The sequence below is a fragment of the Salmo trutta genome, chromosome 19 (genome assembly GCF_901001165.1).
Source record: "Salmo trutta chromosome 19, fSalTru1.1, whole genome shotgun sequence".
Taxonomy (NCBI): Eukaryota; Metazoa; Chordata; class Actinopteri; order Salmoniformes; family Salmonidae; genus Salmo; species Salmo trutta.
In genome coordinates, this window is record NC_042975.1 from 46,828,258 (window position 1) to 46,845,254 (window position 16,997).

At 42.9% G+C, this 16,997-nt stretch overlaps 1 protein-coding gene across 1 annotated transcript in view; it reads left to right on the forward strand.

Annotated features, from left to right (window-relative positions):
• The first annotated feature begins 1,023 nt into the window (after positions 1-1,023).
• The window catches only part of LOC115154814 (GDNF family receptor alpha-4-like), a 48,479-nt gene continuing 32,505 nt past the window's right edge, over positions 1,024-16,997 (forward strand). Inside the window, exon 1 of the mRNA XM_029701420.1 lies at positions 1,024-1,616. Coding sequence (XP_029557280.1) covers positions 1,508-1,616 — 109 coding nt within the window. The 5' untranslated portion in view covers positions 1,024-1,507. The remainder of the gene's footprint in view (positions 1,617-16,997) is intronic.

A 16,997-nucleotide genomic window follows, 5' to 3' on the forward strand; every position in this document is an offset into this window, starting at 1 on the left:
ATGAATGTCTAGCTACCCAAAGGTTGCGTGTTCGAATCTCATCATGGACAACTTTATTATAACTTTTTATCTACTTTGCAACTACTTAACAAATTAGCTAACCCTTTCCCTAATCCTAACTCCTTAAAAGGTACCTCATAACCTTAATAACGCTTTAACCGAATTCCTAAACCCTCGCCAACGTTAGCCACAAGAAATTGGTATTCATAACATATATATTGCAAATTTGTAACATATCGTACGAATTGCAATTCGTGACATATCATACGAATTGTAATCCGTAACATATCATATAAAATGGACGATGGACATCCACAAATGAATAAATACCATATGAAACGTAACATATCATACTAATTGGAGATTCTCAGATTTACTGACAGAATAATATGAACTGCTCTGAGACCAGGTTGGACCACCCCCCAGCCATCCTCACATACTTTGTGCCCCCTCAGATTTTTGGGGTGCAGGATGGCCCTTCTGGTGGCAGTGGTGGGATAATGCTGCTGTTGCTCAGGCTGGAAGTATTTGAGGTGTATTAGAATCGAGTTCTTCAGTAAGTTTATGACTCTGTGTAGAGCTGATGTATGTGTGAGGTATAGGCCTACATTTAATGTGGTAAACATGTATTTCCCGCCAATTTGATTTTCAGACGCTGGTTTCTGACTTAGCATATTTTAAATATTTTCCCCAAACGTACTGTACAGAATATGCATGCACAACTGAGACCTACGTTCGGATGCAATAAAAAATGAAGTCACTCCATCTCATCATGCTGAAGCACATATGTAGCCTACTCTATCCTCTCAAAAATGGAGGTACATCAAATAAAATTGGATTGGTCGCATACACATATTTAGCAGATGTTATTGCGGGTGTAGATATGTGTACATCCGTTTTCCTCTAGTGTAATTACAGTTGTAAACAAAATATGTAGCGTTCTTTTAAGTAAACACGCACACACACACACACACACACACACAGAGAGGCGCGCAGCGTCACTGGAGTATGGTTATTTTATTCACTGACTTTTTCTGTATGTGTACTAGGCTACTCGGGGGCCAATCACAACACAGCTCTGTGTTTGAGCCGCATTTGCAGTCTGACTATTCTATTTTCAAGTCTTGCAAGCGCAATTGAGGACCGACGACGCAAGGCGACATAAGTGCAATTGAGAATTATTCTAAACAAATTCAGCCTGTGTGTCGCTTAAGCTTTTTGGAAACTTTGGAGGGACATTGTTCTGAAAAGACCGGGGAACGCTTGCTGTGTGTGATGCACGGTATTTGGGGTAACCTATTATTGACCACTCGTCTAATTATAATAGAAATGTAATTTATTTTACTGCAAGTCCTCTCTTTGGAAAAAAATACGCGACAACTGCAAACGTTGTATCCCTGCGAGTCCAGGTTTGGGAATTGTCACACATTTGCGAGAATCGGCTTGGCTTATTCACTCAGTCGATCCTGGGACATACGCGTTGTGGCTGGATGTTGCATGCGGGTCAATGAGCGCGAGGACAAAGTGCCTCCGAAGTCCCCAACTCCCCGACCTCTCTTACCTGATGCCGTGCATGATGATTGTCCTTGGAATACTTCTGAATGTCCTCAGTCATGGTAAGCGAAATTCGTCAGTCACTATAATAATTGTTTATTTATCATGTAGTCAATTCTAAAGTGATGAAATATTACCCGGCGCATTTTGAACTAAATGTTCCACCTTGTTTAGAAAATCCAGTCTCTCCGAACTGTAATGCTGTAAAAGCCGTTATCAAATGTTCTAGTTGTCTGTCACTTTCCAAAATAGGGTTCAACCGATGGACAGTCGGTCTGGGGAGTTATTTTTTTCCAAGGCATCTCCAGGGATCATAATAGCTTGCTTCTATTTCTAAATATAGCAGGTCGTTGGTTCAGAAAGCACTCACTGGATGAGACAAAAAGTTAAACCTGCTACAATGGTTTTAGTTGACTTTTATAACAATTCAATGACAAATAGAATATTGACAATCCTTTAAAATTAGACAATATTAATAATTTACAGTAGGCTAGGCCTATTATTAGTTTTAAAGCGACATCAAAACTCTCCCTTCAGCTCAATTCTCTATTTTAGGCAGGCAACTCCCATTTTTTAAAATGTTTTTAATCAAAGTACTCATTAGGATCAATATGGATAGTGTTTTATGTGTTTTCATGAAAATTACAATTCACACAAAATTAAGAATTGCATGCAGTGTTGAATGTAGAATTGGATTCATGATGCCTATCCAAAATGAATGCTCTACTGTGGTCATTTTCATTTAGCATATTCATTTATCATAGGAAACTAATGTATGTGTCCTCTCTTGCTATAGCTGACAAAAGGAGCAATACATTTAATTGCTGGTTCTATAAAATGTGTTGTAATCTTTCATACCAAGATTGTGACTAAAACTGAAGCACTGAAATCAACTCCCAAAAGGCATGCAAGAACATGAGACAGTATGATCTATGGTTATCGATACAGTTAAGGCCATAGCTCGATGACATCATTTTGAAGGTCTTGTCCTGCTCTTATACTTACACGACTAGAGTGGAAAAAGTGTTCTTCCTGGTCCTTTTACAGCTTTACTCTGCTTTTATGACTTGTTTTCCTGACCATTCTTTTTTTACCGATACAGATAAAGCTCATCATGCTCTTACCCTAGTTAATTGTGATGTCATTGGAAAAACCACTGACCGCTCGTCCAAGACAAATTATCACAAAGGTGTGAACCAGAAGGCTGCTATCACATTTAATGCATTCTGCCATGAGAGGCATGCTGTTGGAGCCTGTTGGTGTCAGACTTTATTCACCGGTACCGCTTGCCATGCGGAAGCAGAGAGCACAGTCTATGGCTTGGGAGGTTGGAGTCGAACAATTTTCCGGGCCTTCCTGTCACACCAGCTGATATAGAGATCTTGGATGGTAGGGAGCTCGGCCCCAGTGATGTACTGGGCTGTCCGCACCACGCGCTGTATCCCCATGTGATCGAGAGCGGTGCTATTGCCATAAGCAGTGATGCAGCCAGTCAAGATGATCTCAATGGTGCTGCTGAAGAACTTTGAGGATGTGAGGGCCCATGCCCTCACATCCTCCTGAGGGGGAAGAGGTGCTGTTGCATCTTCTACACGACTGAGTGCGTGTGTGGACCACTGCAGCCCCTTCGATGTGGAGGGGGGCGTGCCCCCCCCCCCCCCCCCCCCCCCCCCCCCCGGTTTCCTGTAGTCCATGATCAGCTCCTTGGTTTTACTGATGTTGAGGGAGAGGTTGCTGTTCTGGCCCCACATTGCCAGGTCACTGACCTCCTCCCTTTAAGCTGTCTCATCGTCACCAGTGATCAGGCTCACCACCGTCGTGATGTCAGCAAACTTGATGGTGTTGGAGTCGTGGGTGAAAAGGGAGTACAGGAGGGGACTAAGCACACACCCCTGTGAGGCCCCCGTGTTCAGGGTCAGCGTGGCGGAGGTGATGTTGCCTACCTTCACCACCTGGAGACGGCCCTTCAGGAAGTCCAGGATCCATTTGCAGAGGGAGGTGTTCAGTCCTAGGTTCCTCAGCTTGTTGACGAGCTTGGAGGGGACTGCTGAGCTGTAGTCAATGAACAGCATTCTAACATAGGTATTTCTTTTATCTGGAACGGTGAGGGCTGTGTGGAGTGCAAATGAGATTGCGTCTATGGATCTGTAGGGATGGTATGCAAATTGGAGTGGGTCTATGGTGTCTGGGATGATGGAGTTGATGTGTGCCATAACCAGCCTCTCAAAGACCTTCATGATTACAGATGTGAGTGCTACAGGGGGGTAGCCATTGTTGCATGAAGCCTTAGTTCTTGGGAACAGGAATGATGGTGGTCATCTTAAAACATTTGGGGATTACAGACTGATACAAGGAGAGGTTGAAGATGACTGTGAATATACCTTCCAGCTGTTCTGTGTATGCTCTGAGAAAATGCCCTGGAATACCAAATCGGGCCATGCGGTATTTATTTTATTAAAGACTTTATTCACATCGGCGTCGGAGAGCGAGATCACCCAATCTTCTGGGTCGGTGGTGGCCCTCACACCTAGCATGATGTTGTTATTGTCAAAGCGTGCATAAAATGCATTGCATTTATCTGGTAGAGAGGCATGGTTGGGCAGATCACGGCTGGGTCTTCCTTTGTAATCCGTAATGGACTGTAGCCCCTGTCACATTCGGCGGGTGTCGGAGCCTGTGTAATATGATTCCACCTTATTCCTATTTTGTCCTTTTGCTCGTTTGATGACTGTGCAGAGGTCATAACATGACTTCTTGTTCCTGTCCTTAGCCGTAGCCTCAGGGTTGTCTGCGATAGCCCTGTGTGCATTAGACCTATCCTTTAGTTTAGCGCCAACCTCAGTGTTAATCCACGGCTTTTGATTGGGGAAGCAGCAGCAAACCCTAACTGTGGGGACAAAAATCACAGATGCATTTCCTAATGAAGCTGGGTGGTTAGCTTGTCAATGTGTTCAGAGTGCCCCCCTGATTGAAACATATTCCAGTCAGCGCTAGCAAATCAGTCTTGTAGCATAGTCTCTGATTCTGGTGACCATTTCTCAATGGAGCGAGTCACGGGTAATTCCTATTTGAGCTTCTGCTTGTAAACAGGAAGCAGGAGTAAGTAGTCATGATCTGATTTGCTGAATGACGGACGAGGGAGGGCCATGTATGCTTGCTTGTGGGTAGAATAACTGTGATCTAGGACTTTATCTCCCCTACTGTCGAGGGAGACGTGTTGATGGAAGTTGGGCATCACGTGTCTTAATGACTCAGAATTCTAATTGCCGGCAACCAGAAAAGCAGCTTCTGTATGTATGTTTTCTTGCTTGGTTATAGCCTTGTACAATTTAAGTGCCAGCTTGTTATTTTTCTTGTCCTGAGGTGGAATGTATACAACCGTCACGATAACAGCTGAAAACTCAGTCGGGAGGTAAAAGGGTCGACATTTGACCATCAGGTATTCCAAAATGGGTGAACAATTGGTTGCACTTCCACCGCGCTCGAGTCAGCACACCAGTTGTTGTTGATGAAGAGCTAAACCCTCCCCCCTCGATTTCCGACTCCACTGCCTTGTTGGCACGGTGAATGTAGAATCCATCGAGTTGGAGAGCCAAGGGGGGTATCTTGTCCGAGAGCCATGTTTCAGAAAAGCAGAGAATATTGCAGTTACGAGAGTCCCGTTGGTAGCAAATCCGCGATCGGCGGTCATCCATCTTATTATCAAGTGACTGTGCATTGACCAGTAGAATGGAGGGATCCCCCCCTGTAACGTCGGCGTTGCCTCTTGGGTAGCCTAAAAATTGGGTCGGAATAACAGAAAGTCGAACTTCAAGTCGAAATTGAAGCTGGAATTGAGGTAAGTAACTGGCGTCACAAAATACCAAAGTTGGGTCAGAGCTTGCAAAACGGCGGCCATCCAGTATGGCACCATCTTTATCAACACACCAACCACAAATAAAGCAGAGGTTGAAAATATTGTTCAGGCTTTTGCCAAACTGATCGTTTTGATTGTGGCTATTAATATAGTCCTGTGAAGAATGTATTATAATGACCCAATCGATCATCATAAATCACTCAGGGGTGCGTGCTCAGTCCCCTCCTGTACTCCCCGTTCGCTCATGACTGAACGGCCAGGCATGACTCCAACACCATCATTAAGTTTGCCGATGACACAACAGTGGTAGGCCTGATCACCGACAACGATGAGACATGCTATAGTGGGGAGGTCAGAGATCTGACCGTGTGGTGCAAGGACAACAACCTCTCCCTCAACGTGATCAAGACAAAGGAGATGATTGTGGACTACAGGAAAAGGAGGACCGAGCATGCCCCCCATTCTCCTCGACAGGGTTGTAGTGGAGCAGGTTGAGAGCTTCAAGTTCCTTGGCGTCCACATCACCAACAAACTAACATGGTCCAAGCACACCAAGACAGTTGTGAAGAGGGCACAACAAAACCTATTCCCCCTCATGAAACTGAACAGATTTGGCATGGGTCCTCAGATCCTCAAAAGGTTTTACAGCTGCACTGTCGAGAGCATCCTGTCGGGTTGCATCACTAACTGGTATGGCAACTCCTCGGCCTCTGACCGCAAGGCACTACAGAGGGTGGCCAAGCTTCCTGCCACCCAGGACCTCTATACCAGGCGGTGTCAGAGGAAGGCCCAAAAAATTGTCAAAGACTCCAGCCACCCTAGTCATAGACTGTTCTCTATGCTACTGCATGGCAAGCGGTACCGGAACACCAAGCCTAGGTTCAAGAGGCTTCTAAACAGATTCTACCCCCAAGCCATAAGACTCCTGAACATCTAATCAAATGGCTACCCAGACTATTTGTATTGCCCCCCTACGCTGCTGCTACTCTCTGTTATTATCTATGCATAGTCACTTTAATAACTCTACCTACAGGTACATATTACCTCAATTACCTCGACACCGGTGCCCCCGCACTTTGACTTTGTACCGGTACCCCCCCATATATAGCCCTGCTATTGTTATTTATTGCTGCTCTTTAATTATTTGTTATTCTTATTTCTTACTTTTTTTAAAGTATTTTCTTAAAACTGGGTTGTTGGTTAAGGGCTTGTAAGTAAGCATTTCACTGTAAGGGCTACACCTGTTGTATTCAGCATTTCACTGTACGGTCTACACCTGTTGTATTCAGCATTTCACTGTAAGGTCTACACCTGTTGTATTCAGCATTTCACTGTAAGGTCTACACCCGTGGTATTCAGCATTTCACTGTAATGTCTACACCTGTTGTATTCAGCATTTCACTGTAAGGTCTACACCTGTTGTATTCAGCATTTCACTGTAATGTCTACACCTGTTGTATTCAGCATTTCACTGTAAGGTCTACACCTGTTGTATTCAGCATTTCACTGTAAGGTCTACACCTGTTGTATTCGGTGCATGTGACAAACACAATTAGATTTTTTTGATATTCCTCAACATTCACATATTTAAATCAGTGTATTTAAAATTGCTGTGTTTGTTCAGGAAGTTTCTCTTTGAATGATTGTTCATCGTTCAAGACAATGTAGTTGTCATTGTTCATTGAGCTGTTCATCAGTCACCATCCTACTTCTGACATCAATATAATAAAGTTAGAGGTATGCTTGAATCAAACTTCGAATCCCTCCAAACAAAATGAGAGTCACCAGACCAAACAAAAAAGGGATAACTGTGTGCCTCTGCCCAGCAACTCATAAAGTGGCAAGAAGGTGTCCACATAGCAAGGACTACAATGAGTAGAAAGAACCTTAGGTCACTTTGAAGACTTTGAAGGACTCAGTGTAATGACACTGGAGCACTCGATCATCTTTACAATTGTTTTAATGGATCAGAGATTGACAGACAGCCATTTTGCTCCTGAGGCTGACCATTATTCAGAATGGTCCAGACCCGTCATCTGCAGTGGAGAGTTAATCCTGGCAGTTTCCCTGTGATGCCCATTTCTATCCCTGTCTGGTACCTTCAAATTATATGGCAAGGGACATACATAATCTAGTAGTACTATCAGTAAATCGGCCACACCTCTCTACCACCTCAGACAGTACACGGTCAGAATAACGCCACAACAACATACTGTAAGTGTGCCTTGTCAATGTACCTACAAGTCAAACCTGTTACAGAATAAATCAGGAACACACACACTGTTGCTGCTTATGCTAGTCCATTGTATCCAATGACGACGTCCTTTGTTTTCATTTTTTTGTTAAACAGTAGTCTATGAGCTCCTTTTGTAACTGTAAAATCGAACCCATAAACCCCTTTGTCTATCGCAGACAGGGCATGTCCGATACGATTACTTCACTGTTACCAGGAGCCATGTACAATATGCTCTTATCTCTGGAGATTGATGCAAGAAATGTCACCTTTTAAAAAGTGTCATCAACAACTTCTGGGAGACCACTAAGTCACAAACTGGGTCGCAGCTAGCAGTAATGTTGACATGGTGTAAACGCAGATGTTTGAAAGTGACATACCAGTGGAGAGGCAAAGACATACAGTACAGTCAGGGAGTCAGTCGGTAGAGGGAACGTTTGCATGTGTGTGTTTTGTTGATAACCTCGATTTGGAACACACTGTCAGTCTCCAGGAGCAGATGGCACAGAGCTCTATCCATGGTTGGGAGGGTAGCCCAGAGTGGGTGTGTCTGTCTGTGTGCCATTGTGTGTAAGCCTTGTGTGTGTCTTGCATTTGTATGTCTGTCAGGTGTTTTCTTAGATATATTTTGCCCTCTTTGCATGTATATCAATTGTGCATTTCACAGCTTTGGCCTAGGTGAGCGTGTGTGTGTTCTTGTGACTTTGTACCAGTATTTGGCTGTGTTCATCAAATTTGTTCCCCACAAGATGCACCCCTTGTCCCCTGCACTATCAAGGGTATGTCTTAACCAGTCTTATTAAACACTTACAAGAGCACAAGACAAACTTCCACACATCCCAGTAGATTATTTATTTTCATGTTTCCTTCCATCTGACTAATCAATGCATATGTCCTTCTCTTTTTAAGACTGTTCTAAAGAACACAAAGAAAAGGAGAGATTATTTCTGCTATCATCCTGTTACCCTTCCTCTTATCCCCGTATCTTCATCCTTCCACTCTTTGTTTGTCAGTATGAATAAATGAATGAGGTCATCCCTTGCCGTCTTGACTTTTGCCTGTAAAAGGGAATTGATGATCAGTGATTTCAAGATTCATTCATATTTCATCATACTCATAGATTCAGGTCAAATAACAAACAAATGATCTACCTTTGTGTATATGGCAACTTCAGATTGAATTACTTGACTTGGATATTCTATTTGAAACAAAATAACTCACACCCTAGATATTTGGGGCTTGCTACAGATGTAGGATCTTAATTTGAGGCAGTTTGCTACAGCAGGAAAATAATCTTGCAGCAACAGGAAATATTAATTATTATGTGGATTATAATTCATGGACAGTTTGTTAGGGGTTGATACATTTTTCGTAAGGGATAATCAAGCCTGAAATTTCAAAGTGGAAATTAAAACCTCAAGTTTCAGTTTCAAGTGTTGTTAGTCGTATGTACAGGATACACATGGAATATATAAGTATTCACATCCCTGAGTCAACACTTTGTAGAACACCTTTGGTGGCGATTACAGCTTTGAGTCATCTTGGGTATGTCTGTATAAGCCTTGTAGATCTATATTTGGGGATTTTCTCCAATTCTTCCCTGCAAGAAATACTCAAACTCTGTAAAGTTAGATGGGAACAGAAGTCTTCAAGTCTTTCCACCATGCTTCACAGTAGGGATGGTGTTAGACGGGTGATGAGCTGTGCTTGGTTCTCTAGACATAGCGCTTTGCGTTTAGGCCAAAGAGTTACATTGTCTCAGACTAGAGGTCGATCGATTATGATTCTTCAACACCGATACTGATTGGAAGAACAAAAAAAGCTGATACTTAAATTGGCCGATTTTATATATATATATATATATATATATATATATATATATATATATATAATAATAATAATGAGAATTACAACAATACTGAATGAACACTTATTTTAACTTAATATAATACATAAATAAAAATCTATTTAGTCTCATAAATAATGAAACATGTTAAATTTGGTTTAAATAATGCAAAAACACAGTGTTGGAGAAGAAAGTAAAAGTGCAATATATGCCATGTAAAAAAGCTAACGTTTAAGTTCCTTGCTCAGAACATAAGAAAGCTGGTGGTTCCTTTTAACGTGAGTCTTCAATATTCCCAGTTAAGAAGTTTTAGGTTGTAGTTATTATAGGAATATTTCTCTCTATACCATTTGTATTTCATATGCCTTTGACTATTGGATGTTCTTATAGACACTATAGTATTGCCAGCCTAATCTCGGGAGTTGATAGGCTTGAAGTCATAAACAGCGTTATGCTTCAAGCATTGCGAAGAGCTGCTGGCAAACGCAGGAAAGTGCTGTTTGAATGAATGCTTTTGAGCCTGATGCGGCCTTCCACCGCTCAGTCAGACTGCTCTATCAAATCATAACTTAATTATAATATATTAAACACACAGAAATACGAGCCTTAAATCATTAATATGGTCAAATCCGGAAACTATCATTTTGAAACAAAATGTTTATTCTTTCAGTGAAATACGGAACCGTTCCGTATTTTATCGAATGGGTGGTATCCATAAGACTAAATATTGCTGTTACATTGCACAACCTTCAATGTTATGTCATAATTCTGTAAAAATCTGGCAAATTAATTATGGTCTTTGTTAGGAAGAAATGGTCTTCACACAGTTCGCAACGAGCCAGGCGGCCCAAACTGCTGCATATACCCTGACTCTGCTTGCACAGAACGCAAGATGTGACACAATTTCCCTAGTTAATATTACCTGCTAACATGAATTTCTTTTATCTAAATATGCACGTTTAAAAAAATACACTTGTGTATTGATTTTAAGAAAGGCATTGATGTTTAGGTACATTGGTGCAACGACAGTGCTTTTTTCGCGAATGCACTTGTTAAATCATCACCCGTTTCGCGAAGTAGACTGAGTCGATGATAAATTAACAGGCATGCTTGGTCCCATGGTGTTTATTCTTGCGTACCATTGTTTGCACAGATGAAGGTGGTACCTTCAGGCGTTTGGAAATTATTCCCAAGGATGAACAAGACTTGTGGAGATCTACAATTTTTTTTCTGAGATCTTGGCTGATTTCTTTTGATTTTCCAATGTCGTCAAGCAAAGAGGCACTGAGTTTGAAGGTAGGCCTTGAAATACATCCACAGGTACACCTCCAATTGACTCAAATGATGTCAATTAGCCTATCAGAAGCTTCTAAAGCCATGACATAATTTTCTGGAATTTTCCAAGCTGTTTAAAGGCACAGTCAATTTAGTGTATAACTTCTGACCCACTGGAATTGTGATATAGTGAATTGTAAATGAAATAATCTGTCTGTAAACAATTGTTGGAAAAATTACTTGTGTCATGCACAAAGTAGATGTCCTAACCGACTTGCCAAAACTATAGTTTGTTAACAAGAAATTTGTGGAGTGGTTGAAAAACGAGTTTTAATGACTCCACCCTAAGTGTATGTAAACTTCCAACTTCAACTGTATTCACACAGACAGAGACAGAGACAGAGACAGAGACAGAGTCAGAGACAGAGTCAGAGACAGAGACAGAGACAGAGACAGAGTCAGAGACAGAGTCAGAGACAGAGAGAAGCACAAACACCAGATGGTGATGCAAAGTATTGGCAAATTAGAATGGGTTGCACCTCTAGCCACATTGATGTCCAAAAGTAGACTGGGAGCTGATGACTTTGAACTGGAGTTAATGACTGTTTCGCCCAATGATGTAGTCGAGTCACTAAACCTTGGTTCCGAATCGAGTTCAAGTCCGAGTCACCAATGGTCGAGTCACGAGTCGACCAACCCTATGGCTGAAGTCCGAGTCCCAGTGTTCGAGTCCTTGTCCAAGTGCTCAAGTCTGAGTCACTGGGTCCACATTAACTCAAAATGAAGTTATTTACCCAGTCAGATATAGTGTAATGGCAAGAGGAATTTAGTCAAGACATTTTTTAGCGATCCCTTTTCCTTTCTTTCTGTTTCTACTGGTAATGGTACCAGGGCCACGTTCAGTTGCAAAATAATCTTCAACATTGCAGATGGAAATATTATGAATAGAACCAATGTTATTCCTTATTCAACATGTCAGAGAGGCATGTTGGTTCTACATAGCATATTTCTATCTGAACGTTCCAAAACTTTCCATCCTGGTGAATGCCCCGCCCCCCAAGTTATTAGCTATAGCTAGGAGCCGGAGCGAAGCCTGTGTGCCTGTCTGCCTACACTCATCGTTTGTTCCCCCGCAGCTCACCAGCTGATGTAGGCTGTGTGTGGTATGTGGCGCGTCCTTCACACTCCTGAACACAACTGTGCGGTGCACATGTGCTGCTAATATTAATTCTGCTTATCACTACTGTCCAGTACACTTAGTCAGAATTTAGTCACAGAGATAATTTTGTCTCGTCTCACTCAGGTAACTGACCTTTCTGGGTCTATTCAGTTAGTTCCCAGCTAGCACATTCGGTTCCTTGGAAGTTGTGATTTTTTTTTAGGTTTTGGGTTTCCCCATTGGTTCTGGGAACAAAGCCTGAAGTTTCCTGAAAGGTAAAATGAAAAACGAAAATTGTTATTTGAAGGTTTGAACTTTTAGGAAACGTTCTGTTGAAGTATTGAAATACCAAGAAAATGTTTTTTTTGTCAAGTTTCTTGAATGTAATGAGAATAGTCCAAAGCCAAGCAACTATCCTGCACCATTCCCAGAAAGTTGTGGGAAGGATGTATGCAAAATAATCATAGGACAACTAGGCTCTCAGCAACATATGGTTCTCAGAACGTTACGTGATAGCTGGGTTATAGTCTCGTCAATTTCCACTGAAAAATAGGTGTTTGATGAATCCTCTATTTTTGTTGATGAATTAACAGTGCCAGAGTGGCATGCCAAATTTCTTCAGCCACTTTAGGAAGTAGAGGCACTGTTGCACCCTCTTGACAAGAGTGGTGGTGCTGTTGGTCCATGTCAAGTCCTTGGTGATGTGAACGCCAAGGAACATAAAACTGCTGACTCTCTCTCCTGCAGTCCCGTTGATGCGTTTCCTTCTCTGCTTCCTGGAGTAAACAATCAACAATCAACTTTGTTTTGCTAACGTTGAGGGTGAGGTTGTTGTCTTGGCACCACAATGCCAGTTCACTTGCCTCCTCTCTATAGGCTGACTCGTCATTGTTGGTTATCAGGCCTACAACCATGGTGTTGTCAGCAAACTTGATGATGGAGTTGGTGTCATGCAAAGCCATGCAGTTGTGGGTGAACAGGGAGTGAGGACACACCCCTGGGGGGCCCCTGTGTTACGATTCAGTGTGGAGTGGGGGTTGTTGCAAATCCTCACAGCCTGTGGTCTTCCCGTCAGGAAGTCCAGGATCCAGTTGCAGAGGGTGGTGTCCAGACCCAGGGCTCTGAGCTTGGAGGGAACAATAGTGTTGAATGCTGAAGTGTAGTCAATGAACAGCATTCTCACATACTGTAGGTGTCCCTCTTGTCTAGATGTGTTAGAACCGTATGAATAGCGATGGAAATGGCATCTTCCGTGGATCTGTTGGAGTGGTAGGCAAATTGGAGTGGGTCCAATGTGCACTTCATGATGACCGGGGGGAATGCAACGGGGCGATAGTCATTTGGGCATGCCACCTTGGTTTTCTTGGGCACTGGGACGATGGTGGTCTCCTTGAAGCAAGTGGGGACTACAGCCTGGGACAGGGACAGGTGGAAGATGTCCGAGAAGACGCTTGCCAGCTGGTCAGCACGCGGCCAGGGATTCCATCTGGGCTGGCAGCTTTGAGTATTAACTATTTTTAGAGTTTCTCACGTTAGCCTCAGAGAGTGAAAACACCTGGTCGTCCGGAGCAGCGTGAGCCTTCCTGGATGGCTTGGTATTGTCTGCCTCAAAGACAGCATAGAATGTGGTTCAGTGGGCACAACACTGCTGGATTTGCCTTTGTAGTCCATGATAGTCTGTAGTCCTTGCCACATGTGTCCCATCAGGAGTCTGAGTTGTTGAAGAAGTTTGAGTTTGTATTATCATTTTGCGTCCCCAATGGATTTGCAGAGCTCGTACTGCTTGCCTTGTATGCGTCACCGATGTTCTTTCTGCTGACTTTGAATGCTGTACTATGGGCTCGCAGCAATGATTTCTCCATTCATCCAGGGTTTTTGGTTTTGGTTGGTCCGGATTGTTATTGTGGGTACAACATAATCAATGCATTTTCTAATGAAGCCAGTGATTGACTATGTATATTCCTCAATGTTGATCAATGAGTCCTGGGCGGATTCCAGTCAGTATTCTCATAACAGTCCTGCAGATTTGAGTCTGCCTCTGTCCAGCGCCTAACTATTCTCTGTGTTGGTGGCTCCCTGTTGAGTTGCTGCTTGTAAGCAGGGAGTAGGAACCGAGAGGTGTGATCCGATTGGCCGAAGTGGGAACGGGGAACAGCTTTCTACGCGTCCGTGATCAAATCAAATGTTATTTGTTACATGCTTCGTAAAACAACAGGTGTAGACTAACAGTGAAATGCTTACTTACGGGTCCTTTTTCAACAATGCAGAGTTAAAGATAACAAAAAAATTAAATAGTGACAGGAGGAATAAATACACAGTGAATAAAGAATAACAATGACAAGTAAAAATAACATGGCTATACAGGAAGGTTTTCAGTCCCAGGGTCCTGAGCTTGGTGATGAGCTTGGAGGAGACTATGCTGTTAAATGTTGAGTTGTAGTCAATGAACAGCATTCTTAAATAGGTATTCATTTTGTCCAGGTGGGTAAGGGCAGTGTGGGGTACAATATAGATTTGTACTCCACACTGTGGACCTGTTGTGGCGGTATGCGAATTGGAGTGGGTCCAGGGTGTCTGGGATGATGGTGTTGATGTGAGCCATGACCAGTGGTTCAAAGAATTTCATGGCTATAGTTGTGAGTGCTATGAGGCAATAGTCATTTAGGCAGGTTACCTTGGCATTCTTTGGCACGGGGACTCCCGTAGTCTGCTTGAAACAAGTTGGTTTTACAGACCAGGTGAAGGATAGGTTGAAAATGTCAGTGAAGACACTTGCCAGTTATCTCTAAGATATGCATCCTAGTATTCCATCTCGCCCCATGGCCTTGTGAATGTTAATCTGTTTAAAGGTCTTATTCACATCGGCTATGGTGAGCAAGATCACAGTCTTTCTGGATCAGTTGGTGCTCTCAAGCATGGTTCAGGGTTGCTTGCCTCAAAGCGAGCATAGAAGGCATTTTGTTAATCTTGTAGGCTTGGCATCCCAGGGCTGTTTCCCTTTGTAAGCTGTGATAGTTTGCAAGACCTGACATATCCATTGAGCGTCAAAGCCGATGTAGCAGGATTCAATCTTAGTCCTGTATTGATGCTTTGCCTGTTTGAGGGCACGTCGGAAGTTGCTCCTTGAAAGCGGCAGCTCTAGCCTTTAGCTCAGTGCGGATGTTGCCTGTAATCAATGGCTTCTGGTTGGGGTATGTACGTACAGTCACTTTGGGGACAATGTCATCGATGCACTTATTAATGAAGCCGGTGACTGATGTGGTAAACTCCTCAATGTTATCGGATGAATCCCGAAACATATTCCAGTCTGTGTTAGGGAAACAGTCCAGTAGCTTAGCATCCGCTTTATCGCACCACTTCTGTATTGAGCGTGTCACAGGTACTTCTTGTTTGAGTTTTTGCTTGTAAGCAGGAAACGGGAGGATAGAGTTATGGTCTGATTTGCCAAATGGAGGGCCTTGTATGTGTTTCTGTGTGTGGAGTAAAGGTGATCTAGAGTTTTGTCAACTGTAGTTGCACAGTTGACATGCTGGTAAAAATGTGGTAAAAATGAGGTAAAACAAATTTCAGTTCCTTGCATTAAAATCACAGGCCACGAAAAACGCAGCCTCTGAATGTGCATTTTCTTGTTTGCTTATGGCCCTGTACAGCTCGTAGAGTGCGGTCTTAGTGCCAGCATCAGTTTGTGGTGGTAAATAGACAGACAGTTATGAAAAATATAGATAAACTCTTGGTAAATAGTATGGTCTGCAGCTTATCATGGGGTATTCTTACTCAGGCAAGCAAAAACTTGAGACTTCCTTTATATTAGAGATTGCGTACCAGCTGTTTTTAACAGAGACACACCCGTCCTCCCTTCGTCTTACCCAAGCCTGCCATCTGGTCTTGACGATGCATAGAAAAACCAACGAGATGTATATTCATGTCCTCGTTTAGCCAACACTCTGAGAAACATAGGATATTACAGTTTTTCAGGTCCCGTTGATAGGATAGTCTCAAACGGAGATCATCCAGTTCGTACTCCAGCGACTGCATGTTCGCCAACAGAACAGAGGGCAATGGCGGTCTATTTGTTCACCGACGTAGTCTCATCAGGATGCTGCCTTGCCTGCCTCTTTTTTTCGCCGTCGCTTCCTCTTTTGAGTCCCGGGGATCTGGTCTGGAGTAAACAGAACATCCAGATCTGCAGACTCATTGACACATTTTCATCAAAATTGAGGTTAATGATTGCTGTTCTGATATCCAGACGCTTTTTTCGGTCATAGGAAATGATGGAGGAGACATTATGTACAACAAAACTTACGATCAGCGTAAAACCCCCTTACAAAATAGCAGAATTGGTCAGGAGCCCGTAAGACGGCTGCTATCTACTGCAGTGCCATCTCGTTATGTTTGTATACACATGGTCCAGTACGTTGTTTCCCCTCGTGGGGCACATGTTGGCTGGGCGGTATAACGTATCTTACTATATACACCGGTATTGATGCACGGACCGGTTTGGGCTTTTACTTTACCTTCTATAACGGTATTTCAATATTTGGTTTGTTAAATGTGATATGCCTATGTTATGTCAGTTTATAGTTTAATCCGTTTGCTAGTTGATTCGTCTTTCTCTGTCTCCTCCTACTGCATGTCGATTCTCACACCACGCCCTGCCCGCATGTCACTGAAGGAGAGAGCAGTTGCTCGACCCTGGAGTCACTTTATTGACGTTCACTCTGCATGGTCAGATAGATGCAACTAGATGTTGGTGACATACTGCTTTCCACAAGCGTTCTATAATTACGCTATTAGTTTGTGTATCTTACTGTCTGCAAACTACTGTCTGTTAGTTTGTCTTTTCTTAGCAAGATGTGGCTAAATTAAGTCTTGTTAACTGCTAATGCTAATTGCTAGTTAGCAGGCTAGCTAGCTTGCTATATTTACTAAGAGTCAGATCTAATACAGCCTGGTACCAGTGCCCGTGTAGGCCTAGATAACCATGTTGTTTGTGCAACGGTATCTTCTAAATCAAGAGGAATAGGCGAATCATGAATATGTTAGCTAGCTACATGAGGTAAGAAAACATGTAATG